The sequence below is a fragment of the Aythya ferina genome (assembly GCF_964211825.1).
Source record: "Aythya ferina genome assembly, chromosome: 12".
NCBI classification, from domain to species: Eukaryota; Metazoa; Chordata; class Aves; order Anseriformes; family Anatidae; genus Aythya; species Aythya ferina.
The window spans coordinates 11,512,644-11,540,360 of NC_140308.1; the positions used below are offsets into that span (position 1 = coordinate 11,512,644).

The 27,717-nt window shown below is 45.2% G+C and overlaps 2 protein-coding genes across 3 annotated transcripts in view; both read left to right on the forward strand.

Moving 5' to 3' along the window:
• NLRC5 (NLR family CARD domain containing 5) overlaps positions 1 to 26,358 on the forward strand; it is a 49,939-nt gene extending 23,581 nt beyond the window's left edge. For both annotated transcript variants that reach the window (XM_084533915.1, XM_084533916.1), the window contains exons 18-48: positions 673 to 756; positions 1,549 to 1,632; positions 2,851 to 2,940; positions 3,067 to 3,114; positions 3,416 to 3,490; positions 4,533 to 4,616; positions 5,590 to 5,673; positions 7,003 to 7,092; positions 7,202 to 7,264; positions 8,246 to 8,329; positions 8,797 to 8,880; positions 9,480 to 9,569; positions 10,309 to 10,374; positions 10,999 to 11,082; positions 11,167 to 11,250; positions 11,870 to 11,956; positions 12,582 to 12,662; positions 13,221 to 13,304; positions 13,700 to 13,783; positions 14,457 to 14,540; positions 15,160 to 15,243; positions 15,336 to 15,419; positions 16,116 to 16,199; positions 16,935 to 17,018; positions 19,230 to 19,313; positions 19,471 to 19,554; positions 20,486 to 20,569; positions 20,731 to 20,814; positions 21,951 to 22,034; positions 23,072 to 23,155; positions 24,072 to 26,358. In XM_084533915.1, coding sequence (XP_084390041.1) covers positions 673 to 756; positions 1,549 to 1,632; positions 2,851 to 2,940; positions 3,067 to 3,114; positions 3,416 to 3,490; positions 4,533 to 4,616; positions 5,590 to 5,673; positions 7,003 to 7,092; positions 7,202 to 7,264; positions 8,246 to 8,329; positions 8,797 to 8,880; positions 9,480 to 9,569; positions 10,309 to 10,374; positions 10,999 to 11,082; positions 11,167 to 11,250; positions 11,870 to 11,956; positions 12,582 to 12,662; positions 13,221 to 13,304; positions 13,700 to 13,783; positions 14,457 to 14,540; positions 15,160 to 15,243; positions 15,336 to 15,419; positions 16,116 to 16,199; positions 16,935 to 17,018; positions 19,230 to 19,313; positions 19,471 to 19,554; positions 20,486 to 20,569; positions 20,731 to 20,814; positions 21,951 to 22,034; positions 23,072 to 23,155; positions 24,072 to 24,153 — 2,536 coding nt within the window. In that variant the 3' untranslated portion in view covers positions 24,154 to 26,358. The remainder of the gene's footprint in view (positions 1 to 672; positions 757 to 1,548; positions 1,633 to 2,850; positions 2,941 to 3,066; positions 3,115 to 3,415; positions 3,491 to 4,532; positions 4,617 to 5,589; positions 5,674 to 7,002; positions 7,093 to 7,201; positions 7,265 to 8,245; positions 8,330 to 8,796; positions 8,881 to 9,479; positions 9,570 to 10,308; positions 10,375 to 10,998; positions 11,083 to 11,166; positions 11,251 to 11,869; positions 11,957 to 12,581; positions 12,663 to 13,220; positions 13,305 to 13,699; positions 13,784 to 14,456; positions 14,541 to 15,159; positions 15,244 to 15,335; positions 15,420 to 16,115; positions 16,200 to 16,934; positions 17,019 to 19,229; positions 19,314 to 19,470; positions 19,555 to 20,485; positions 20,570 to 20,730; positions 20,815 to 21,950; positions 22,035 to 23,071; positions 23,156 to 24,071) is intronic.
• The window catches only part of CPNE2 (copine 2), a 55,794-nt gene continuing 53,344 nt past the window's right edge, over positions 25,268 to 27,717 (forward strand). Inside the window, exon 1 of the mRNA XM_084533917.1 lies at positions 25,268 to 25,356. Within this exon, the coding sequence (XP_084390043.1) occupies positions 25,341 to 25,356 (16 nt within the window). The 5' untranslated portion in view covers positions 25,268 to 25,340. The remainder of the gene's footprint in view (positions 25,357 to 27,717) is intronic.

Genomic DNA, 27,717 nt, shown 5'->3' on the forward strand with positions numbered 1-27,717 from the left:
GGAACACTCTGCCCAGAGAGGTTGTGGAGTCTCCTTCTTTGGAGATACTGAAAACCCACCTGGATGTGATCCTGTGTAACACCCTTGAGGTGACCCTGATTGAGAAGGGAGATTGGACTAGACAATTTCTGGAGGTCCCTTCCAACCTCAACCATTCTGTGATCGTGGAATGTAGTCTCTCATTCACAGAACTGGTATGATGATTGTGCAGTTACTGCATCAGCTCCTACACGGTAGTCAGGAGAGCTGGCGGTGGCAGAGCTTGTGGCACTAGAGGAATTTGCTGCTGTTCTTTGGAGAAATGCATCCTAAGATGGACCCTTGTTCAAATGCATATCTGATCATACTCTGACCCCAGCATGCATGTCTGTTTTGTAGCCTGCGGAGGAAGATGAAGAGGTTGTGCCTGAAGCCTTCTATCCAGGATTTGGGGACCTGTTTTTTTTTCTGTTGTTGTGACGCATTTTTCCTTCACTTTGTTGTGTCTCTTTATTCTGTTTTTGAAGATGAGCTGAAAGTACAGATTATCAGTTGTTGCTGACAAAAAAAAAAAAAAAGGCAAGAAATTTAATTGCTATCCTCATTTTTTCTCTGGCTTTCTGAAGGGATGAAGTTTACGATCTTGTTTGCAATCCTGAAGGCCTGGACTATTGATTTCTTGTTTTCTCCTAGACTGACAGACTGTTATTTTCAAGCCAGTGACCTGGAGAAGCTTTGTGCAGTCCTGAAGGAATGTAGCAGCATCTCCGAGCTGGAGTGAGTCCTTCATAACTTACGGTCTTTATCTGCATTTTGCAGGGATATTATGAAAATGGCATTTGTCTGTGCCAGGGTATTGTACAGAGCATGTGGTAGAGAGAAAGGCCTATCAAAGACATAGCCTTACGTGAGCTAGTATCCTTTGCCAAGAAGGCATGCAGTTCTAGTGCTCCCTTAGGGCAAAGGTCACAGCTTAGAAATCCAGAAAGGGGCTATTTGATCACATAGCCTTACTCCAGGTGTTACAAAAACTGTAAAATCAAGGACCAGCAGAGGCGTGTAGTCTGTTTAACACAGCCTAAGGGCTGGCTATTCCCATAGGCCTGGCAACCAGTGAAAGAAACTTTGAGGTTTTGCTCTTCATAAGCAATCATATCTCTTGATTTAAATGAACCATAGCTCTTATAATCCTTAAGTGTTCCTTCTCCAGGATTAACCCATCCTCTATCTAACAGCTTCTCTGTTGGGCTTGTCCAGGATGATCTTTTCTCAGAGCTGTGACCTCCTGGTCCCTGGTAACTGCATTAAAAAGCCCTGTCAGTGTACTTGGCAGATGTGAGAAAAGGATGAGCCTCGAGCTGGGTTTCTGGCTGTCTTGTGCTGGTTAGTGCCAGTCTGTAGTTTCCTTGTAGGCTTTAGTTCTAAACAGAGAGGGGCACTGCTCATGATATTTGTATTAGGGTGCCAGTGTTCTGCTTTCAGAGCTTTTGTTACTAAGAGCTGATTTTATACATTTTTTTGTTTGTTTGTTTTCTCTATGAAAATTAAATGCCTTTCTTTAAATCCTAGCTTATCAAATAATTCTCTGGGAGACGAGGGACTTTTGCGGCTGTTTCAGTTCCTCCCAAATTTGAAAATGTTAAGGTCGCTCAAGTGAGTAGCTCACATTTCTCCTTACTCGTGGATGTGGTTTTATGGGAGTATTGATAGCGGAAGCACAATGACATTTAGGAAGGGCTGTGAGGATCAAGTGACGCTATAGTATGTGTTTGTTGAGGGTGGTAGACCCACTGAGCTCTCTGGTCTTTTCCCACCTTTAGCCCAGGCCAGACTGACTCCACTTGAAGCTTGACCAAGATCAGTGCCTGAAAGGCTGCATACTCTGTCCTCCATGAAGGAGACGGGTGGTTTTGTCTGCAGGTGTCACACCTGGTTTCTAAAACAGGCTGAGATCTTTAGCAGGCCACTGAATTTTTCCTCTCTCTCTCCCACATCGGAAGAAAGAGCAGTCCTTCCTGTCATGTGGTGGGCATCTTTGGATAAGAGATGCTGGGGAGCTCCAGCTTCAGCAGTGAAGTCTGAATTCAACCACAGTGGTGTGGATTGCATTAATCTGAGCATTCTACCTGGCACTGCCATTGCAAGTGTATCATGTAGGACTCTGCTTTAAAGTGTATACTATCATTCTGCTTTATTGTCCCTGTTTGATTAATTGAACTGCTCTCAAACTAAGACCATTCCGTTTACTTCTGTGCAATGAAACACACTGCTGTTATATGCTTTTTTCTTCCCTCCAGCATCATGCAAGATGCCCACTGTCACACTAGATACTGTAATAAACCTAATAGACATTACCATGATCTTAGTTACTGTGGGTTTTGTACTGCTACAATTGCAGTTACAGCCAAAGAGTTTTTCTTGCCTTGCATCAGTATCTTAAAACACAAGGAATTTAATTTAAACATAAGAAAAAACTTCTGTATGGAGGATGGTCTAGCACTGGGTCAGGTTGCCCAGAGACGCTGTGGATTCTTCATCTTTGGAGATATCCAAAACCCAGCTGGACAATGTCCTGAGAAGCCTGCTCTATTTGACTCTGCTCTGAACAGTAGGGCTGGACTAGGTCATCTCCAGAGGTCCCTTGCAGTCTCAATTATTCTGTGATTCTCTGAACTCTAAAAGTGAGGGATGAATTTAACGAACACTGGAGTGAGTCTTGTCTGCAGAACTTGGAAGTTCAAAGCACAAGCAGGAAGGTGACAGAGAAGCAGGCTCTGAGAGTGTTGGACAAGGAACTCTATTATCAGTTGACACACCATAAATCATAGTAGTTCTGCTTGCCACAGCTGATTTCATCTCTTCCTCTTGTAGGCTTGATAACAACCGGATCTCCCTGAACTCTGTATTTTGCTTAGCTCAGTCCTTATCTACACTGGAACGCGTTAAAACAATGAACCTCAGGTATGACCAAGAGTATTTTTCCTGTGTTTTTGTGCTATTTAAGACCTCAAGCCCTGGTTTTCAGGGAGTGATACAGGAGCACTTGTCTTCAAACTCCATCCTTATTATGTTCTTTTCTGGTTATAGCTTAGGACACATGCAGGTGGTTCATCTAACCTTCTGGGAAAGAATCAGGTAAAATCATACCCATTGATCCATCTAAGCCCGATGTGTGAGTCCCTGAGATGTGCCAAGTAAAGGTTCATTTGTCTCCAAACTCCAGCGGGGGTGGTGGGAGCAGGATGGTCTTTTAGGGCTGATTGACAGCAGCTTGAGTCCGTAGAGCAGCCAGTAGTATCCTACTGCTTGTCAGAGCTGCAGTCATCTTGCTCCTGGGCCAGAGCATGAGGCCATTGCCACCACCTCACCCCCTTCTGCAGCTACATGGGAGCAATGGCATCAGCACAAATGATTGAGGAAACTGTTCTTTCCCCAGGGACAGAAGTACCGGCAGATTGAGAAGAAATTTCCTGGTGCATCCCAAGCACATAGAAAATGGACAATGCTTTCGGTATGGTGGTTCTGGCTTTCTCATGTCACCCAGGAACATAGGGTCTGTATCTGTAGAGTAATGTGTGGACCAGACCTGTGCCTCCAGCTGTGTCTTCTCAGAGGGTTCTCCTGTGCCCTGCCTGCCTTCAGGGGCAGACTTCACTCTCATGGGAAACAGCCTTTTCTTTCCACTGCTTGTATGTCACTGATTCATCAGATGCAGAAATGGGGCTGGGAGGGGAAGATAGCATCTTTTCCACATGGAGTCGCCTCTGTGGATAAGGTCTGTCTTTAACATCTCCTTCTCCCACCCCCCTTCCCTGCTGAAATTGGTTAGGAAGGCCAGTCTCCAAAATAACACACAGTTAAAAGGGATGAGGTAATTTGGCAAAACCAAACAAATTGGGCTAGCTGGTGTCAACCCAAACCAACAGGTGTTCATGCTGTGGGGCCACCAGAGGGTCACAGTCATATCCCAGAGGCAGCTGGGTGAATAACATACCCTCTTTGGATAGACTTGGGATGCTACAAGTGCATATGTGAAAATACATAGTGTCTTTTGCTTGGCCGTGCTATGCAGGGGAAGCTTCTACCCCTAAATAATGGTATACAGACCAGGCTGGCTACCGCGTTCATCCCATGGAGGCCTGCCAGCTTGTCACTCAGGGAGGTTTCTGCAGTTTCTTTCTTGGAGAAGGAGATAGGAGACACCTCGTTGATGAGCCTTGTTCTGGGAGAACTAAGACAATGCGGAGCAGGTGAAGATGATGTCCAGTATCCAGAGTCAATTGATGTGTTTGTATCAGAGTAACACCCAAAGTGATAGAGTATTTTGGTGCCTTGGTTCTCTTAAATCAACTCAGAGCTGGTAAAATCCTCTGTTTGACACAGGTTTCGACTTCTCAGTCCTAGCTTGTGGGTAGCAAAATATATGTAGGGAAAATAAGAGAGTTGCTAAGGGCCTTGTCCTGAGGCTTGAGGCTCTGGGATATGAGGGGAGTGTCACCATACCACCATGGTCATGTGAAATGTTTAGCTCCTGAGTGCTTTGTTTGCTTCAGTCTCAGGGACTGCACGATGGGTCCTGAGGACGTGACCAGGCTGTGCCAGATACTGCTTCATTGTACCCAGCTGACAGAAATCGAGTAAGTTTCATGCACTCAGCAGCCTTGTCTGTCTGTCTGTCTGTCTCTCCAGCCCACAGGTACAGATTCAGTGATCAGTTTAACAGCTAATGTAAATCAGCTGTCCTTGGTTGTGCTGTACCCACATCTCTACAGCTGAAGAGCAGGCAGAGGAGGTCAGGGCCTGCATAACAGGGTGTGAAGAATGGGCCAGTGAGGTCTTTTTCTTCAGGTGGAGTCCATTGCAGGACAGGAGATCATCATCTCCTGGCAGGGCTGCATCCTTGGGCACCTAGCTGGAAAACAGCTTTTAGAGCAGGCCTTGTGCAGTGTAATGGATCTCTGAGTAGGCCTTCCACAACCTCCTAGAAAACCCCCAAGGCTTCACCCAAAAATGTAGATAAACCCACACCTTCCACTGTCCTCTCTGTTTCAGTTTGGCCTTTCCTAAGCCTGTCTGTATGTAAACGCCCCAGAATACTTATGGAACCTCACAGTCTTCCTCAGTTATATGGCTAGACATACATTAGTCTCTGCTTCTTGAGGCCCAGACTTGTGGTACAGCCAGAGCAAGAGCACATGGCCCAGTAAGCCACAACCAGCTCCTGAAGAGCTGGTCACTCCAGGCACCAAGAAAATTGGATGAATAACATTGAGAATGAAAACTGAGGAATAACAAATAAAAATAACCAGTACATAACAGTAATACCAGTACTGCATGCAGAAAATACATCAATAGCACCATTTTATGAACTTACAATAATAGAAAAGTAAAGCTTTTAAAACTTGTTTTAGAAGGTAGAGATCTTACACTTACAAGGATTAGCCTATAAGGACTCATATCACTCAACTTCCACAGCATTCCAGGACAAGTGTTTTTTGGTATTTGCCCTTAATGCCCACTTGTGCATATTCACATCCATGTAGGTCTTACAGAAATCCTTACAAGTTGTCTGAGTTTCCCCTGTAAGCTGTTTTCTTCCTTGTTTTACAGTCTGTCTGGAAATTCACTGAGTGACCAGAGCATTGAGAGATTGCTGATCTTCCTGCCATACCTCTGTCATTTAACGCTACTGAGGTAACGTTTGGGGTCCTTGCTTTGACAGCTGCCATGAAACAATCATTTGAAAAGTGCTGATAGCACAGCAGATTTTAGGAGCCTTAATCAGAAACTGTAGATTAACAAGCTAGGTAAAGAAAATGCAGGCTCACCCAGGAACTCTTTCACACTGATACCTGTCTTATTTTGAGAAACAAAGCAGCACTGAACCTTTTTTATTCCGTGATAATTATTAAAAAAAGGATAGAAGGACAAATACCTGCCTTAGGCCCTGCATCCCTGATAACCCTCACTTCAGCTGTCCCATGGAACATGACTGCCAGCATCCATAATAGATTTAGGACTTGTCAGTTGACACACACTGACAGCTGTGGTGGTTTTACCTTGCTGGGCAGCTGAGCTCTGCCACAACTGCTCTCTTACTCCCCCTCCTTAGAAGAAGAGAGTGTGCTGGAAAGAAAAAAAAAACACAAGTCGCACAAGTCAAGATAAGAATAATTTCTTTCCCCTTTCCCATCTTTTGTTGCTGAGTGTGACAGCATATTATATGGAATATCCCTTTGGTTGGTTTAGGTCAGCTGCCCTGGTGATGTTCCCACCCCACCTCTTGCACATCCCCAGCCTGTGGGCTCCTGGGGGAAGTTGGAGGGAGTCCTGATGCTGTGCCAGTATTGCTCAGTGATAGACACAGCACTGGTGTGGTACCAGTGCTATTCTAGCTACACGTGCAGAGCACTGCACTGTGTGGGGAAAGTTAACTCCATCCCATCCAAACCCAGTACAACAGCACACCACAGAGAGCACCCGTGTGTGTGGTCAGCACCTTTCAGCTCTGCCCCTGTAGGGAACTGGCATCCAGTCACACTTGGGACCAGAAATATTTCCTGGCCATTTAAGCTTGGAGTTTAAGTTGGAGAGGTGCTGTCAGGGACTAGGGCAGTCTTACCATGTGGATAAAAAGCCCAGAAGGATCTTTGCTATCTCCTGCTAGTGGTTGTAGCATGGAGGAGCTGCAGTGGCTGAATTTGCTCACTCAGGAGGTTCTTTCCAGTCTGGAGTCTCCCTAGTCCAATTGGCCACCCTTCACCACCCGAAGAGGAGGTGTTTAGTGAATATCCTTGGTCTGTACTCCCTTTTTAGTTAAAGGAACCTAAAAGAGACCCTACTTTAGTCAAAAGAATGCTGGGTTCCCATGCTCAAAACCTTAGATCCTTGCTCAGCGATACTGAATTAAATGGGCTGGATCCAGGCTTTTGCATCACAGTGTTGGGAAAATTGGACCATGCGTATAGAAAACATTCTTCCTGGACCTGATTTCATTCTTTTTTTCTTTCCTTTCCTTTTCAGTATTAAGAACAGCACATTTTCACCACGTTGCGCCATCTTATTCACCAACTCTATCGGTCTCTGTGAGCGGATCAGAAAGGTAGAAGTTCGGTAAGACACTCAGATTACTTGGAGCCTAGCAGTTCAGCTTTAAAGGAATTACAAAGCTTGCCTTCTTTGAAGACCATTGCTGAAGGATTGTCTTTTCTCTTTGCTTCAGGTCAAATCAAAATGCTTTTTTGCATTTAGGAACGAGCACACACAGCCAGAAGACATCCTGCAGGTACTGGCATAAAACAATTACAATTTGCTTGTTTTGATTAGGCTTGAAACATTAGTGCAACATTTGAGATGTACCAGGATAGCAGAGGACCGTACCTTTCTTGAGTGGTAACTGGACCATTCCTGGTCATATCATAGAATCGTGGAATGTGTGGGCTGGCAGGGACCTTAAAGATCATCTGATTCCAACCCTCTGCTGTGGGCAGGGACACCTTCCACTAGACCAGGTTGCTCTAAGTCTTCCAGGAATGGGGCATCCATGGCTTCTCTGGGCAACCTGTTCCAGTGCCTCACCACCCTCATAGGAAAAAACTTCTTCCTTATATTTAATCTAAATCTCGTTTAGTTTAAAGCCATTACCCCTTGTTCTATCACACCCTGATAAAGAATTCCTCTCCATCCTCAGTAGACCCAAATTCTGCTGTGCAAGCAACTGATTTGAGCCCTAACCACCACCATTTTCCCAAATGTCAGTCTCAAATTCTGGGTAATAGACACTCCAGAAAATCATTTGTGTGATGTATATGTGTTATCACAGAATCACAGAATTGTCTACTTTGGAAGAGACCTCAAGATCATTGAATCCAACCTCTGACCTAACACTAACCAGTCCTCCACTAAACCATGTCGCTAAGATATGGTTTGGTGTTGTGGTTATGGTTACGTGTTTGCTTCCTCTCTGGGAGCAATGTTTGCAGGGTGCCCCTGTAAAGAAGACTGTAACAGTAGAAGACTGACAGCTAAGCAGTGCATAGATGGGAAAAATGTGAAGAGATCTGCTTCCCACCTGCAATGTAGGGTTTGTCATTACCAACCTCATGGAGGTGTTTCAAACACTGGCAAGCTAAGGGCATTCAGTTCACCTCAGTAAACGTTTCACAGACACTGCTGTAAAAAAGCAACTGCTGATGGGCAGCTGTCAGTGTTCAGGCTGAACCTGATGGCTGAACGTGCTTTAACTCTCTTCCTGTCTCTTGTGCAGCCTGACAGACTGTGCTATCAGTCAAGGGCAGATAGAGGAGCTCTGCGGAGTCCTGGAGCAGCATGGGCGGCTGGCAGAAGTAGAGTAAGTGGGGCTTGGGTTGTCACCGTGACCTTGAGTAGAAGTCACTGAGGGAGAGCTGGGTCAGCGTGGCTCAGCATTGCCCTGGGTTTCCCAGCTTCTCTGCCTGTTCATGTGTGCTCCTTTAGGCTGTTTAGAAATTGATTTAGAAATTGATTAGTAATCACGCAGTTCCTTTATATATATTAAAGAGGACTTGAGATGGAATTGGACAGTATCCTTGGGATTGTGACTGTGGTCATTTTGAGTTATTGGCTACTTTGTTTGAGCTCTTCTCTCAGACCGTGCTTGGAGCTCTTCGTTTGAGCTTGCTCTGGAGCCCATGCATGAAGTATTATTTTTTTTTAGGGCAGTAGTTTGTATCAGACAGACCTTTAGAGGCTGAGCTGAGTCCTTTGAAGCTTCTCAGAGGAACATTGCTGCTTAAAAGGCTGAGTTTTGTTTTTCCACCTTGTTCTTTTGCCTTTCAGTCTCTCCAGGAATCAGCTAGGGGATGAAGGCCTGAGGTTCCTCTTGGACCACTTGCATCGAGTGCATGTTACCTGTTCCCTCAAGTAAGAAAATGCACTGTGAATCTGTGGGCTCAGGGAAGCTCTTGAGCTGTTCCCTGAGCACAGTGCCCCAGTGGAGCAGAAGGTGCCCTAATGGAAAAGTGCTCATGCAATCCCTCCTGAAGGTGGTTATCATGCTTCTTGCCCAGTCCTGCCATAGGAGGTAAGGTCTGAGTGAGTCATGAGCACAACTCAAGACCTTTCTAGGACAGGGCAACTCACAGGTTGATCTAAAAGCTGCTGAAGTAAGTAAAAGTCTTTCTATTACCATCAGGGCCCCTGAGGCCCTGAGAGTGACAGCATGACAGAAGTTGATGTAGTCCCCTGACTACATCAACTTGACTACAATGTACTGAAGTCCCCTTCAGTACATTGTCCTCTCTGAGTGCAACATGCAAGTTGGCTGTCACCCAAGTTATCAGTGCTTTGTCTTGGAGGGGTTTCATGCATTTAGCACCAGCTAGAGGGGACCAACACCCCACAAACTGCTCTGCTTTTAATGCCAACTTGAATTTTGAACTTCAGTTTTGCCTCTCTGGCTAAGGAACTTGGGGACAATCCTGATTCTTAACACCTGAAAAACCTTTCTTTTCTTTTTGCAGTCTCAGCCATAACAGAATTTCTCAGGATGGAGTTCTGCATCTCATAAATGCCTTTGCCACATCTGGAAATGTCACTGAAGTTCTGGTCAGGTATGTGTCTCCTTAATCTTTGCTGCATTTTCCTCTTAATTGTCCTGGACTTTGTGGTCTTTAGGTAATAATTACAAGGACCATGTTCTGAGCTGACTTTATGTATATGTGCATGCAAAGGTTTTGCTTATGTCTGTTTCTCCAGCAAATACGGCCCATTGACTCTGTGCTTGTGCTGGCAGGAACTGCTTTTTCTCACAGATTAAAGTCACAAAGACCCAGCTTTGTGACATTAATGCTGCACTTCATGCACTTCATGCTGCACTTCAGCACTTATCATTGTTTATGTTTATGTGGAGCAGCTGGTCCCTTGTGAACCAAATTTAACCATGGTCACTTTCATTCATTCATTTCATTTCATTCATGCTGTTAAATGTAGGTGCCAAATCTCTTGGCTGAGTCATTTTCAAGAAGCTCATTTTTCTGTTTCAGCTCTCCCCAGAGCTTGGCAGAGGAGCAGAGAGTGCAGGGACAGCAGGAGGCAGACAAAAGCAGGGCAGATTAGGATTGCTTCTGCAACCGCTAGTGCTGGTTTATGCCAGTTTAGCATTAGTGAAACCTTGTCGAAATATTCCCCTGGGTTGATTTATCATACTGAGAGGTGAGCTGGCCTAGGTCACTGTGTCACTGCTGTGCTGCGTTGCTTTGTGCAGTTGAATGTACTGCTAAATTCTGACCACAGGGAAAATAATCGTTTTCTCTCCAAATCATCTACTCGCATGTCTTCTTCTCTGTGCAGTTTGTGCTCCAAAGCAACTTTACTCATGAAACTGACAAGCAGAGATGACCCAAGAAAGATTTTGAGGTAAACAGTACAGACTTTTTCTTTGGTGATTTATTTGACAAAAACGCTGTCTTGTTTGTTTAGGGAGAGTCCCGCATCCCCTTCTCTTATTGCTTCCCAATGACTGTTCCTCATCTCCATAGCCTGCTGAAGGTGTCACACAGCCTCGTCTGCCTTCACAGCTCTTATTCAGTTGTCATCTTGGTTGTTAGATTGGGGTGAGACCCAGCTATCCCACCCCACTGCATGCTTTGCTTTCTCCAGTGAAGGAGGCAAGGAGTGTGCATCAGAAAGGACCTATGGTGCCCTCTGGGAAGGTCTCTTGTCTGGATGACCACAGTCTTAGGGTGTTCTGTGGTGTGTATGTGCTTGGCGTCACTACAGTCAGTGGGTTCAGTCACAGGACAGGGTGCTACAAAAAGCTGCACCATTAGGATGCATGTTATGGAGGTCCCTGTGTCAGAACATGCAACAGATATTTTTGAAGTGTTGCCAGAATTGTTTTGGAAGTCCTGTGAGGCATTTGAGGTTTTGGTATGATCCTTCTTTGTATGTGAGTAATGGTTGTGGTACCTGAGATTTCTGGGTCAGAAAGTCCGAATTGTTCATAAGGAACTAAGACCATTCTCTTTGGCATCCTTTCAGCCTCACAGAGTGCAACTTTCAGCCAGAGCACTTGGAAAACCTATGGCTAGTCCTGGAAAAGTGCACCAGTCTGACAGAATACATGTGAGTTAATGGCTGATGAAAAACCTGCTTGGACCCATTGGGCTTGTTTGCAAGCTGTTCATTATAATGATCTTTTTTTTCTAGATCCTCAAATAACAACCTGACAGTGCATGCTGCAGAGAGGCTTTTACATTCATTGAGGAAAACTTCAGGTCCTCTAAAAATCAGGTACAGTGTCCCTGTGCTGTTTTAGATATTAATATGGAGCTGGTCTGATAATCTAAGATGTGCTTTCATCAAAAGTAACAGTGAACTGTACTTCTTCAAGAGGCAGGTAGTGTTTGCCTGAGAAATTCCCATGAATGACTCGAAGTTGTTGGTATTTCAGCTTTATCTCCTTAATTCATTACTAAGCATCATGTAAAGCTGTGGCCATAAACTGTGCAGTCTTTGTAGACTTTTATCTGCCTTACAGAGAAGGGCTCTAATTCTGTGTCAACACTTTCATACCATGGTCTTAACCAAACCTCACCAGAGCATCCTACAGTTCAGCTGGATAACAAGTTCTTTACTTCTCCCAAAATGTTTTTTTTTTTTAGAGCCACAAGGGCCAGGCTCCTTCTCATTGCTGTCAGTGGTAGGCATACAGAAGAGAAGTTTGCATCCTCTTCCACAGGGTCTGCTTCTCCTCTGTTCTCTGTTTGCATCCTATTTCCTATGTAGACGTTACTTTGATGAGCAAAGAGTCCCTGCTGTGTATATTAGACTGCTGAGCACTCAGCTGACGGAGGCAGAGAAGGATCTGTGCATGTGAATAAAGCAGAGCTGTCTGTTTTGTGCTTTACAGCATAAAAGAGCCATGGGTATGTAAAAAAAGTGTCACAAACCTTCTTGAGCTGGCTGTCCAGGCCTGTGGAAACATTACTGCGATCACGTAAGTAGCACCTCAAGTTCTGGTATCTTTTAGATATTTTAATTTAGCCTGGGACTTGTAAAGAAACAGTATTGAAGCCAGCACTTCAACTTACTCTTGTTCTCTATGCTCTGACTCTAGTGCATTTGTAAGCCATTAACCACCTTAAGTTGACTTAGACCCAAATGCCTGGAAGGTTGAAGTTCTTACAAAGTTTGTGGTCACACAGCTTAGAGGTTCAGTGGAAAGGAGACCCTGTTCTTGGTCTCCCTTGGGAGAGAGGATGCCCAGGTATGTAATCTGTATTGGGCACAGAGAATTCATGCAGCAGAGGTGTGCTCTCCCCATCTCAGAAAAAGCTGCTGACTGAGCTTGTGCTGTACTTGAACATCAAAGGATTCAGTCACAGAACAGGGCCATAGGAAGCAGCTCTGTGACCTATGCTGCCCGTGGACTGGCTCATCTACAATTAGAGGCTGGTTTTTTTTTAGTTTAAACATTGCAAACCTGTTCAGAAATGTATGGTTGGCATTCATATAGCAGCATAGTCTTGTCCCATCCCGTGCTCTGTTTTTCTTCTTTAAAACATCATTTGCTCCCTCAAGAGTGCACAGGTTTCTGATGTTCTCTAATCTCTATCTTCCAGGGTATGTAAAGATAAAAGCCTCTTCCAATTAGACGTAAGGTTCCCGTGCTGCCTGGAGAAGGTGGAATCAGTCGTTAGCAGGTGAGAAAGCATCTATTCGTCATTTTCCACTTGTTCTTCTGCTCACCATGGGATGAAAAACATCTTCAGAGTGTCTGAGGCTCTCATCTCCGTACGTTCAGTTTCAGAACACCTCTGTGGTGTTCTGAAAGGCAGAGGAACCTTATTCATGCACATGTGATTTGCAGGACACCCATACTGGAACTATCTAAGGCTATAAAAATCTTCCTATATTCCCTGCAGGACCAGGGGTGCTTGCTCAGAAGACTTGAGCACTTCAGAGACCGTTACAACATGCTGGTTTCTGCATGAACTCATAGAGAAAGAACAGCATCAGTGTCTTCTTCCCTTTGTGTAGCTGAAGAAGGCAGCACTGATCTTGTGCTGTTGGGGAGGGCTGTTTCACTGTGCTAGACTGTGGTGTAGACAAGACACAGGAGAGTCTGGAGATGGCATTTCCCAAGCCCCGATCTGTTCCTAAGCTTGGCCATAAAGGGCACCAGCTACTGCAGTGGGAAGGCTGTGTATAGCAATGGGAATTGCTGATCATCACTGTTAACTTGTGTTTGTAACCTGCAGATTGAATCTGCATGAGCCAGAAATCAAGCGTGCTTGCTTCTATCAAAGGGTTCTTGAAAAATGCATCCAGCTTCAGGAACTGAGGTGAGTTGCCAGACATCACAGATGATTTTTGGGGGAAGAGAGTAGCTTTTCTTTTTCTGTTTGTGAGGGCACACAGTGGGTCGGGGAGAGGCCAGTGCAAGGTAACAGTCCCTACCCTCTGGATCCCCTACCTTGAGTGTTTGAATGGAAAACAGAAAGGACCCATAAACCTAATGGTTTCCTGGGGTATCCCATGAAGGCATCTAAATCTCCCCTGTAACCAACTAATCTGTGCTCTCCCATCATGACTGGGAGCTACACTGGGACCTTGTCAAGTGTCAATATCTTGACAATTCTTGAGTGTCCCAGCACTGGGGTGCTTTAGCTGTAGGCTTGGTACAAACCTTTTGTCACCAGTGGATCATCAGCTCAGATCTGTTGTTCTGTTCTTGCAGATGGTCTCATGTTGAGCTCCTCGATGATGACACAAAAATTCTAGTCACAGTTTTGCTACCTCTTCCAAAGCTGAAGAAGTTTGAGTATGTCCCCATCTGTGGTCGCTTCTTTATGCTTTATGGTTTGCTCAGCCCTGTGCCTCTGACCCTGATGCTCTCTGAATCGCTTTGTCTGGAATATGGCCATGAGCTTTGTGATCTCTGCTGTGCTATGTCTAGCTTGTGAACTCAACAGCTCTGTGTAGCCTGTGTTGTAGGTGGTTGTAGAGCCATCACTTGCATGTTTCGAGGTTTTCCTCTTTTCCTTTTGGCAAATGAAAGTGACTTGAGATGGAGACCTTGGCTTTTGTTTACGTTGTACATAATTTTATACTGCCCTACTATGTAAAAGATTTTTCTGGTATGAGTATCATTCAGTCCTTTTCACAGCCCTCTTCAACTGTCTGCTGCAAGTTCATAAACAAGAGGCAAGCTTATAAAGGGTATCTCTGTCCAGTAGAATGCTGGGGGGATTGGTTAGCCCAGAGGCGGTCTGCACATGTATATCCTGAGTCTTAGAGATCTCTCTGAACTACCCACTCCTCATAGTCCCGTACACTGGAGATGTGGAATTCTCTCCAAACTCATTGGTCCCTGATATTGGTCCCTCTGCTGGCCAGTTTGGAATGGGACAGCAGGCCTGTCAGTGAAGAGGTAAACTCCCTTTTCTCACTGTGCTGAGAACTAACCTTTTTATCTAATCTTTGCTATTTCTCAGGCTGACCTCTTGCAGTATTATGCCAACTGGTATTGATTACTTGATCACAGGCTTGCAGAAGTGCCAGGCCATTGAAGAGCTCAGGTGAGTGTACCAGGCTGTCCAGTGTCTGCCAGGTCTTTCTCAAAGCTTTAGTTAAACTCTCCTGTTTGTACTATGTACAGACGTAGTTTTCCTTATGGCTAGAGGACTTCAGATAGGGAAAAAGCAACAACACCTTTTTATTTGCAGTGAAGGATGGATAGGAGAAACAGAGATCAGTGGTCTGGGGCAAGGAATGTTGAGTGAAGAAATCAAGTGTTTTGGTAGCTGGTATTTGCTGGGAGGCAGTGATTCCAGTGTGGCAGTTCCAGAGCTAACAGTTTGCTCCTGGAGGATGATCTGGTGGCCTGCATGCAGAAGTGGCTTTTCCAGGCACCTACATGTGAGGCATCATTCTGTTACAAAGCACCCCTGGACCACAAGGGCTTTGCCATATTGTGGGCACGGTGGCACCCTGCTCCAGAGGTTTAGGACTCTTGGTGTTTTATCAGCATCCAAAAGCATCCAGTAGAATTGCTTTAGGGAACAAAATTGAAAACTACTCACAAGGACTAGAATATACTCCCATTTCTCTTCGCCCTTGTACTGCTCTCTTCTGTTCTAAATGCTTTCATAGCTGCCTGTGGGTAATTAGTTGTTCCTGTGTTATTTTGTCGTTTAGCCTGGGCCACATGAAACTCAGTGATGCTGCCATTCCTATGCTTGTGCTGGGCCTCTGTAAAATGCCATCTCTGAAAAGGCTAATGTAAGTATGTGACTGCAGCTCACCTCTAGCCCATCTTCTGATATTGAATAACATGAGCTTAATGTCCTTTCTCCTGGGGATGTCCTTTCCAGCTTGAACCATAACAGTATTGGTAATGATGGTTGCTCCAGACTCGCAGAAGCCTTGAGGAACATGCACTATATGGAAGAAATCAAGTAAGTTCTGTCTTTCTTACAATCTCACATCAGCAGAGTGGTGACCCCTAGTGACAACATTTGGAGAGATCCAGATGTGCTCATACACGACATAGTGAAAGCAGAGAGGTTACAAAACGCTCATGTATGAGGTAGCTGCGGTTTGAGATAAATCAGAGCCTGATGCTGGGAAGGTGAGAGTTTGGTCTAATGTCATTCTGCTGCAGTTACATAGAAAATGTATTAAATTGAGCATCTGGGTTTAAATATTTTCTGAAAACCCTGTTTAGAAGAGGGCCGGAGTCCACCTTTTCTCCTGAGAGAACCTCAAACCAAGCAGTTCCCTGTTCTGAAAATATCTGAATCTAGAGCCAATCCCAGGCTTGCTCTGCTTTTTTGACCCCCTTCTTTCTACCAGGTCCTGTTCCTCCTCTACTGTAGTGGTTTGGAAGATTACAACCAGCTGTGTTTTGGGATTCTGGTTGAAGTAATTTTCCACCCATTAACAAGATCTAGCGATTTTGATTGCTGTTTGTAATTTTTAATGCCTCATTAACAGCTTCAAGTCTTTCATGAGAGAGTTAAGACAAGCAGCTCTTTTATTCTCCTGTCAAAGTCAGAGCTATCATCCAGCAGATGGGAGACATTAAATAAGATGTCATACTCTGATGCTTGGGATTTTCCTTTGCAACACAGCCTTTTTTCTCCTCTTTAAAGTCTAGCCCACAACAAGATTGGAGATCCAGGCCTGATAAATATAGCCACTGTCCTGCTGGAAATGCAAAACCTGAAGAGAATCAAGTGAGTCACTTTGTTTGCAGTGATTTTGGGATATTGCTGCAGTTGGTGGGAAAGCCTGTGTGGGAAGCCTTCAGTACTTGTTGGCCTTTGCTTGAACAGAGAGTTGTGTCCTTGTGTCCTGGAAAGTAAATACACAAGCTCATGGGGAATCTTACAAGTCTCAGATCTATGCAGCGTTTTCCCTTGGGCTGTGTAAGGTTCCCAGAGTGGTGTCCCCCAGTGTTGCTACACTGCTTTTCTTTTCCTGGTGGAAGTAGAGGTGAAATTGAAGATTCATCAGGGCTGTCTTCAGACTGATATGGCTTCTACTGTGTTCAGACAAGGCTCTCAGTCAGAGACGTGGATTCAAACAGTCTTTCCTAAGAGGGAACAGATATGAGAGCAACCAGGTTGTATTTTAGGCCCAGCTCTGGAGTATGCCTTGAACTTTTTTGAAAGTAAAAACCTGATAATGACTTGAACAACAACCAGGAATTCCAAATTCCCTCTGGAAGAGAGAAAACTGCTCCTTCCTCCCAGTATCTGCTGAGGCAGGAGAGACTCGGTAGGTAAGGTAAACACATGACAAATCCCCAGGCCATTTTCCAGAGATTTATGGGGATATACCACTGCAGCCCCAGGTAGCCCATCACTGCGGTGACCCAGGTCTTCCCTTACACCAGATCACAGTGAAGTATCTTAAGCGGGTACATTCTGGTTCTTGTTCAGTCACTGAATCTTTCATGCTTATTTTAGCCTTTCAGGGAATAGTTCTAGTCCTGCTGGAGGGGAAAAGCTGATGGAAGCTCTTGCCTGTTGCAAGCACATCGAGGAGTTACTGTAAGTATGTAATTTCCAATGTCCCATCAGGAGGTAGGGCGAACAGCAAGGCATAGAAACCAAATCTATTCTGGCTCCAGTAAAGCTAAAGTCAATTTTAGTATTGATTCTTGTGAAAGCAGGGTAAAAACTCACAGTTGAATAGGACAGGAATGTGTGGTGCTGGCTGTTTGGGGATTTCATGTTCACTGCAATATCTTGGAGATTCCCAAGAACTGTACAAACTATCAGTGGAGAAGAGCTGGATCTGCAGTTTGACAGCAAGTATCATAGGCATATGGACTGTGCAGTGTGTTTTTTGCCTAAGAAATCAGCTTTAATCTCTATGGCTACAAAAATGGATGGAAGATGACAGATAAAGGCTTTTATCAGACATATTTATTGTCAGTCATTCCATTTCAGACCACTTTATAGAACAAATGTACCCTGACATATTAAACAAATAAGAAAATTTAAACAGAACAAATCAGAAGAAACTATTCTGTTCCAATTAAAATGCTGAAGCTATTAAAATAACTTTCAGATTACAACATTCTGGACTAAGGACACATTACAAAGTGCAATTTCGGTATAATTCCAGCTCAGGACAGCTGTGGTGGTTTTACTCGGGTGGGCAGCCAAGTTCCACCTGGCTGCTGTCTCACTCCCCCTTCTTGAAGGGGGAGAAAATACAACACAAAGGGCTCAAGGGTTGAGATAAGGACGAGGAGATCACTCAACAAGTATCGTGACAGGCAAAAGAGACTCAGCATGGGGAGATTAGAGAAATTTATTACCTATTACTAACAAGCTAGAGAAGTGAGAAACAAAGGAAAGAAACCAAAAATGCCTTCCCCCCTTCTGCCCTCTTCTACCTCCTCCCCCTGAGTGGCGCAGGGGAGCAGGGGAATGGGGGTTGCAGTCAGTCTGCAGCACTTTGTCTCTGCTGTTCCTTCTCAGTCCCTCTCTGCCCCTGCTCCATGTGGGGTCCCTCCCACAGGATGCTGTCCTTCCCGAAATGAGCCTGTGGGGGCTGCCCACAGGCAGCAGCATTTCAGGAACTGTTCCAATACGGTTCCATACCACGGGGTTCAGCCCCAGGAGCAAACTGCTCCAACCTGGGTCCCCCACAGGTGGGCGGCAGCTCCTCCCAGACCCCCTGCTTGTGTGTGGGCTCCTCTCCACGGGCTGCAGCTCCGGCATGGAGTCTGCTCCTGTGGGGGTCCTTCACAGGCCACATCCTCCATCGGTGCAGGGCCACCTGCTCCATTGTGGTCTCCTCCACGGGCTGCAGCGTGGAACCCTGCTCCACCGTGGTACTCCATGTGCTGCATGGGGACAGCCAGCTGCACCATGGTCCTCACCACAAGCATCAGGGGATTTCTGCTCCGGCTCCTGGAGCACCTCTCCCCCTCCTTCTTCACTGACCTTGACATCTGCAAGGCTGTTTCTCACTTCTCTCTCTCTCCCAGCTGCTGTGTAGCAGTATTTTTTTTCCCCCTTTCTTAAATATGCTCTCACAGAGGTGCAAACAACATTACTTATTGTCTCGGCTCTGGCCAGCAGCAGGGCCCTTATCTAAAATGGGGCAATTTCTAGATTCGTCTCACAGAAGCCACCCCTATGGCCTCCTGCTACCAAAACCTTGCCATATAAACCCACTACAACAGCCCAGTTAGTAAAGGAGATCAGCGTAGTACTGAGAAGTGTAAGTCAATGGATGCAGGAGGAAATGACATTTCCAAAATGTGGAATTGCATCTTGCTCTGATGGCTTGCAGACAGACAGGATGGCACCTTCTGCTGCCAGGGACTGATCGAGTCTCTCCACATGTTGGTGGGCAGCAGTCTCTCCTATGCTTGCCTAGATAGTGAGATGAGGAAGGTTGGCTGCAGACAAGTCTTACAGCATAGATGAGGAACAGAAAATAGGAGTTGTTTAACTTTCTGGCTGTCGTACCATTAAGGTGATATCCAGAAGCATCACCACAGTGTGAGTACAGCATATTTTACTTCACTATTTAACTTCTGCTGTAGGATTACAAAACTTCATTGTTATTTCTGCCCACCCTCGGTGTCCTTTGGATTGCGGACATTAGCTCCTTTCAGTGCAGTCCCATGCACATGTGGGTGAGGAATGGGGGTCACGGATATGGGTAGGTGACAGATGGGTGAGGAATGAGGCCCCGTATCTCACTGCCAGTAAGTAACATTTTGTTTCTGCCCCTTCCAGACTATCAAGGAATGTTTTTGGAGATGGGGTAGCAGTGAAACTTGCCCTCTGTCTGCCTCACATGAGCAGCCTGAAGATCCTGCAGTAAGTATCAGCCTCTGCTCAAGAAAAGCAGGATGTCCTGGGAACATGTGGGATGATTAAAAAGATGTTGCACCTTTCTTCTTGGCAAGTTACATACGAGCTTTTGTTACAGTTTTATTCTAAAATAATCCTCAAATGCTTGTGTTTCTTTCGCTAGCTTACAGAAAAATAACATTGGGTCAACAGGAGGGACAGAGCTGGCCAGAGCCCTGGTGGCATGCGGGCTGTTGGAAGAGATAAGGTAAGTCATGGCAGGACTACTCAGGGTGCTGCCAAATGTATGGACTGGTATCAAACTGCAGGTGAGAGGCGTTTCAGCTCTCTGGCCTGGGGCTGTTATCTAGGCTCTTTCCCTGCACAGAATGGTCCCATGGAAGGCGATCCCTCCACCCCTCCTAGACCTGTTTCTTCGGGTGAGAGGAAACGTTGTTTGAAGTTCTGCTGGGCCTTTTGTAGCTATGTGCCTTTAAACTATTTTCTGCAGTAACCTGAGGACTGATAGAGCTTCTAAATATGAAACTGAAAGAACGGAGGCAATATGAATTAACTACTCCACCTGCATCCTTGATGCCACAGTTCTTTGTTATCTGTATATGGTTAAATAACAAAATTAATTAAGATGTGGGTAATTTGAGTGTGAGATATGGTAGAGCAGGGTAGGTATTGCCATGGCTCATGCTGGTAAACAGGAATGGAGCAGCACACCCTGGTGAAGGCTGGAAAGCAGTTACTGCTGCTCCTGAGCTTTTGAGACCCATGTCTTCTTCCCATTCTCCCTTTGATGTACAAGCTTACCTTCATTTCCTCGAGATGCACACCAGTCACTAACTGTAGTATAACCTCTTGTTTCCAGTTTCACGTGCATCTCATGATGTGCTGCAGATGTGTCTATCTCAGCCACAGGTATAACCTGCATTACTCCCTGCAATAAATTAACTGGTGAATGGATTTAGGTTTGTAAGGTAGAGCAAGGCTGTCATTCCCATTTTACCAAGCAGGGAACTGACCCTGAGTTGACATGTCTGGCCTGTCGTTGCTGTCTAGAGTCCTCACTTAGTCTGGGTACTAGTAACTGATTTGCTAATACACCTAGTTGCATGTTGGTGGTGGGTCTTATCTGACAGCTGCTACTTTCTCTGCTGCCACTTAAAGCTTCTCCATTATTCTTACAGTTTATCAGAAAATGACCTTGGGGAAGGGAGTATCCATGCCCTGTCTGAGGGCCTACCACGCTTGGAACACCTCCGGAAGATTGAGTGAGTACCAGGGCACTGAATGCTCCTGGGGCAGATTGTGGTTGGCTTTCTTTGTAGCATCACAGCAGATGGTGCTTGTGTTGTATTCCCACCAGTTCTGAAACCAGCACTTTGTGCTTTTTTTTTTTTTTCTTTTTTTCTTTTTTTCTCCCCTGCTTCAGCTTGAAGCTCTGTGGAATCACTGATGATTCTTCAAAATCACTTTCTTGCGCCTTCCAACAATGCCCTGCCATGGAGGAAATAATGTGAGTATGGAAGTGGATGGGGAGGTCCTTCAACATGCTGGTGACGCTTGTATTGATGTCTGCTCTTACTGTTACCTGCAGAACACTTCTGATCCTGCTACACATTTATTGATGCTTACCACTATGGTACTTTTTAGTGATAAATTTGCTAGTGATTTATCAACTGAATAAATTCAATGCAAAAAATCACAGGTATAGCTTGCACTTTATTGGAAGTGAAGTGCAAAGAGCTGAACAGAATATGGAGGAAAACACTTATCTTCAAACTTTTCCCATTATACTTTATCTTCTAGCATCTGCTCCGAGGGGCAGGACAAATTCCTTGTCTTGTTCTTCATGGCCAAGTCTTGTCCCCATTTTTAAAAAAGATGGCCACAGCTGGCTCTCAGAGCAGAGCAGGAGCTTTTCTGTGTAAGTGTAGAGACTGAACTGAGAGCTCAAAACAAAATAAATTCTGCCTGTAGATGAGCAGGTGGTACCACCAGCTCCTAGAGGTCACTCCTCTACCAGGCTCTCCAGACATCTTTGTGTGGCCAGCTGGGTGACACTTGACTCTCATGCTATTCTGATGTGCCGCAGTTCTGCAACTACTTGTGAAAGGTTTGAATAAAGTGGTGCATGGGTCATAAGCCCACCAGACTTTCCTCTTCCTCCCCCAGAAGGTATTTGTGTGGAGATCACAGGATTTTATTACCAGTCCCAAGAGAGGTGAATTCTGGTGCTAACACCACATAATCTAGTGGAATAATAGGAGGAGTAAAGCAGTATGCATGACAGTATGCTGACACTCATGAAATCTCTGAACAGTCCATGAAGTTGTTTGGTAGAGGGCCCCTATACTTGGACTGGATTCTGTCTTGCCTTTCTTTTTTTGGGTCCTACACGCCATACAGAAATTCTGGAGTTCCAGAGTGTTTTATCACACACGGAAATATGTGGTGAAACTGAGGAAACCCCTCAAAATTAATCTTTGTAGAGTAGGGGAACTTTTACGTACCATGATAAGACAATAATAACCTCTTGTAAATGGTCGAATCTGTGAGGGGCTTGTAGCATAGCACTAATGTTGTTCCCCTTGTGTTCACCATTGGTTGGGCTTGGCTGACTCACCTGCTGGGGTTTCTTGTCTATCTTAGATTGTCTTGGAATTCCCTTGGGGATGGAGGAGCCCAGGAGCTGGCCAGTGCCCTCCCAGGGATGGAAAAGCTGAAGATGTTAGAGTGAGTACAGTCACAAGAGCAACACCAGGAAGACCAGTATTTGTGTCATTGAGCTTTCAACTACAGTCCTTCTGTGGGATGTATGCAGGAGCAACAGATGGACATGCTTCTGCAATTCAGATACAGAATTCAGATGCTTACTTAACCTTCTGTATACACTGTGGACCAGCCATGCTTGGGTGATACACAGAGCAAAGTGGTGTTGAAGCACCTCTTGCTTAATTTAGGGTATTTTCTGGCCATGGGGATATTTGAGAAGAATCTAGTCTGCTCAGGCCTCCTGTTTGAGTCATGAAAGACAAAATGGTATCTCTGGGGCATGAGTCATATCATTCAATAGCCTCAGGTGAGCTTCTTCCTGGAGGATTTTATTTCTCTTCAGTGCTTTGGGTGGTCTAGATAGTTACCATGCTCGGAGAGCCTGCAGCTCTTGCACTGGAACTGTGGTGCAACCAGCAGCTGGGTTTGATGGTACCTGTTCACATGCTGGCCAAGTGGCATCACAGCCCTATTCCATGGGAGAGATTTGTCTCCTGCTCAAGAACTGTTCTTGGAGCTTTCTTCCCCCTGGTCCTCTTCAACACATGGTGTGTGTCTTCCATCTCTCAGCTGTATAGAAATAATAGCTTGTGGATCACTGGATCAGGACCGAGTCTTGTTTGTCCTGGGCAGGGAAACTACCCGGTAGAGGTGTCCTGGCTGTTTTACAGGTACAAGCAGTAAGGTTGTTTTTGAGGTAGGAAAAATTATTTCTAGCATTTTTTGGCACCAAGCTCATGGTGGGATCTGTTAGAGCACCCCATAGGCAAGGGAGCTCTTACAAGGCCTGTTGCTAGTAGGAGGTCATGGGGAGCAGTACGTGCTTCTTGTATAAATAGGGCCATGGGCATCAAGGTGAAGATGATGTTGGTTGTGAAGCGTTGCTGCCCTTGTACAAAAGTGTGGCTTCTGGGACAGGAGAAGGAGTCAGTGATTGTTCTGCTGTTTTCTGCTCTTAATGTCATTTTGCTTTTTAAAACATTTTGCTTTTAAAATAGTCTGGAGAAAAATCGCATTGGTGCCCGTGGAGCCGTGAAGCTGTCAGAGGAACTTGTCAAGTGCCCGGAAATTCAGTTCATAAGGTGAGCAGGTATCACAGGGGGTTGTGGCTGCATGTTGGGTCAAAAGGACTGCAAGGCTTTATATGAGGCAATAATAATGACCCACTTGTGTAATTCCCCTGTAAGTTTTCTTTCTCCAGTTACGTCTGGTTTTACTTCCAAAATATTTCCCTGCCCTGTCCCAACCTCTGTCCTGGGATCCATATCTTGCAGATGCCCGCTCTTTGTCATTGCTTCTCCAAACCATGCGTATCAAACTCCACTAGAAGCCTCTTGTGAGAGACACCCATTCATCCATCACTCAATGGAAAAGTCACTCTTCTCAGAGTGCCTCTGATAATTTTTGGTAACACAGGTCCCAAAGTCAAGTATCTGCTCATATCTAAGCTGTGTCTTTGACCCAAAACCAGCCGCTGTCTTCCCCAACAGTGAGAGCACCCGCAGAGCAACCACTGAGAAGTATTTCTGGTTCCAGCTGGAGCTTGGGGCCCCCGTGTTCTTGCTCAGCGTGGTGCAGCACAGCACGCAGCCCCTCTGGCTCCATGGAGCGCTCTGCTCCACAAGTTAAGGGCCTGGTCCAGGCAGCGTTGGGGTTGACTCCAACAAATGAGGCAGATGAAGGCGGGTGTCTCACATAATCCAAGTTGCTTGTGTAACTCAGATTTTCCTCCCCTTCCTGAGATCCCAGTGGCCTGAGGGCCTTTCAAAGCCGTAATCTTTCTCCCAGGATAGTTCAGTGAGTCCGTTTCAGGAGGCAGGAAGCTGCTGGGTTGCTGCTGTGTCGCTAAGATACAGCCACACCTTGCTCTTGTCTCACCGTCAGACCGGCTTTGATAAAAACCTAAAGCTGCCTCTTTGAGTCAGCCACTGTGTTGGGCATGCCACCTCCTGGCCCACCATGCCAAACCCTACAGTAACACGCTTGCTGTCATTACAGGCTGTGGGAGAATCCAGTGCCCAAAGGCCTCGCTGCAGATTTGACAAGCCAAGACCCAAGACTGTGTTTCTCCTTCTACTAGCAAAGAAAAGACATTACCTGACTAGGAGTTGCTTTCCGTTTTCCATTGACCTCAAAAATTGCACTAAAAAAAAAAAGGAGATTCTGAAGAACGCAGGAAACCAAAATTCCTCCAGCTAAAGACTGTAATTATAATGTCTTCTTTCGTTGCACTGAACCAAGTGTGAGCACTTACGTGTGTTTTGTTTCTTGTAAGCTTTTACTGTACAGAAGAACAAAAAGACTAAAGAATTGCTGCTGAGCAGGCAACGTTCTTCGTGTACCAACACTGAATCTCTCTTCAGGATGATGAGATGCATCTGCTCATGCTTTCAGAAAACCAGCAGAATATTTCATTATCTTTAATCAAGATTACAACACCTACAGGATGTTCCAATAAAAGAACGAACATCCTCCAGGAGAGGATGTAACATTTTTACAAAACTGTAAACTGTTGATGCTGTTACAAATGCACTGGAACAAGCTGTTTGAAAATTGTATATAGCTCTGTGTGAAATACCTCTTTGATTTTTAAGAAGAAGAAGAAAAAAAATATTTGCTTCGTAGTGGGCTTCTCTGCATGCAGGAATTGTCTCAGTGTCATAGTAAAATCTTCAGAACTTTGGTGATTTCAAATCATTGTCCAACAATGATCAATGTTTGTGCTGCAATAACACAGCCTGCTATTGCCATAAATAGTGAGAAAACTTGAAGTACTAAAGTGTAAAGCAATTTGTAAGAAAACTATTATATGTGAGAAGATATGCACCACTGCCTACTTTCCTGTGGGGTTTTCCAGAGCTTTGTTGGATTTTTGGATGGCTGCTTCACTAGTGGCTTCCCTTTGAGGTGAAGGGAAGGATAAATTAGCTTGAAATGCCGCAATTTAGACTACATAATGGATTCTTCAAGCTTGTGCATTGCCTGGCCATGAATGCTGCTGAACTGGAGGGAGAAGATCCCAAGCACTGAGTTTTCTGCTCTGCAGAGGAGACAAACCATGGCAGCTCCTTGCATGTGCAGAATGCCAGTTTGTGTTGCAGGAGAGCATGTCATTCTCATTATTTATTAACTTGTGTTATAAAGTTTTCTTATGTGCTTGTACTGTAAATATTTAATCTTTGTGGTATGTGGGCAGCCAGTGGGTGTTCCTCCTGGAGGAGGAACTGTCCTTATTTAAAGATCAGCATCAAGGTCTGAGAGATACCAATGCTGTTGTATAGAGGTAGGACCTGTTTTGTAGAGAATGCGCTCTGAAAATGCTTTAAAAAACACAACAGACAAAAAAGGTGGTGAAATTCCTTATTAGGCCATAATTCATTAAAGTAATCAAGTATCTGAGATTTAAACACTGGAATTTAAGATTAGGCTTTTTCCAAATGTGGCCTGTATTTTCGTTTTGCTTTTTCATATCTAATTTGCAGATGCAAATCTTTGTAGTGCCCGTGAGAGGAACAGTGCGGTGCAACAGGCGCTGTGACCACAGGCAGAGAGGTGCCTCAGTGCTGTTCATTCCTCACAGCTTTGGAGGTGAGCAGTGCTAACTGGGCTCTGCTCTGCCCCTGGTCTCCCAGGACTTCTGTTGGAAATGCAACAAGGTGGACAGATTTTTACAGTCCACCCTGGTCCAGGCTGTGATTTGAAAAGCCATTTTATCCTGCATTTTCAACATCGTTTTAGAAGGACTGAGTACTGCGCCTCATAAATAATGAGGTTTACTCTGTATGGAGAATAAAATCACTGGGGTGGTACTCCTTAATGCACCTCGTGATGGCCATTTTGTAATCTTCAGTAGCAGCCACCGCCAGAGCCTTTTGCTGTTACCACACTCCCATGCAACAGCAGGGACAGACAGTGATATTCACTGTCAAACAGAGGTTTGTCCAGCTCTATGGTGTCATCTCCTTGATGCATTCCTGCCTTTAAATTTGTTCTTGTGTCATGATAATTTATTTGCCTCTTTTACTGGTGTGAAATGTACTTCCTTGCATATTGTTTTTCCTCCTATTTTGATGGGAAAAATAAATGTGCTCTGAGTAATTAAGAAAGCCACTTTGATGAGTGCTTGACTTTTCAGTTCTGTTTTTTTTTTTTTTTTCTGTGTCTGGGATGCTAACCTCAGATGGCTGCCTTTGCACAGGGATCTCTTGGGTTGCATTGTATTGTTGGATTGTTCTTCCTTGCAATGAAATGCAGTATTTAAAAATAAATGAAATCTGTGATTATCCTCCGCTGTTCCCCTGACTCCTGAAGTTAGGAAGCAAGCACTGTATGCCATGAGGTTTGTAGTGACATGAAGCATGCTAAGAACATCAGTGCAGCATTCCTCTTGACTTTAGGCATTAAAGAGTGTCTGTGAAATCCCAATGCACCCCTGCAGTTCCCATGTTCATTCGAAAATTCAAGATTAGCTCTGACTCCTGATGGGCATCATCGCATCATCTCTTCCAGAACACCAGGTGTCAGCAAAACCCCAGGCATGAGACGCAGTTGTCTGCAGCCCAGGTATCCCTGGCCCAAACCAAGTAATTGGGCTGAATTTCAGTGCATGGGCCCTCCCTGGTGTGCCCAAACACAAGGTTGCATGTTCTCTGTGCCTAGCTGGCTTCGTTTGCTGGATTAGGCCTTTAAGTATTCTACTTAGCTGAGGCTTTGTGGAAATGTCACTGCATTTAGAGAAATTGAGGTCTGGGTTGAGTTATGTGTGAAGCAGAATAATAAAATTGGTCCTGAATTTGTTTCTTACACTGAATAGCTGGAGCCATCAGGCTGCCCTTCCCCAGCGTGCTTCCCATTGTCACTGCGATGCTGATTTCCGTATTCTCAGCTTGCAGCCACGTCTGAAAAGTTTCCAGGGGGAACCTGGAGGCTTCATCCAATACCAAGGAGTAGCGTTAGCCTTACGGCTTGCAGGAAGACATGAGAGGCTGTGGGGGATCGCGCGAGATGGCTGAGTACTGGAATGATTCCCAAATAGATGGTAATTAACGTGGGCCACTTTCAGAGCTGTCACTATGAGGTTTCACATTTATCATGGTTCAAAAATGGAAATCTGTCGGGACTTCCGCACACCCCTATTGTTTCAGGCTGCCTGCAGCCTGCAGAAGACAATGAACGCGCCAGTCAGGACTGGTTCCACGCACAGAAGGGATTTTGCCCCCTGAGACCAGATCTTTAGAAATAAAAACACTGCTGTAAACAAACATACTGCTGGAGGGTGGTGAGGAGCCCAGACTCTGTGCTGTGGAATAGATGGAGCAGGGCCGAGCCAGGCTTTTGCATGCAATGGCTGCTGTTTCGTAGAGCTGGAAATGCAGCTGCAGTTTCCCCTCTGATAAAACCAGCTCTGAACCCACTGGGACTCCAAGGTGTTGTGTTGGATGGGAGAGAGAAAAAAAAAAAAAAAAACAACAAAAAAAACACTGCTATGTTGGCATTCATGCAGCATTGGCTTCTTGTCCCTCCAGTGATACTTGGGGACAGCGGCATGGAGGTGACAGGGCAGCCCCAGCACAAGGCCCATTTCTTGCGCAGATCCCAGATACCAGCTGAACGCCTATTTCGGGCACAGCCCCCTTCCTTCCTG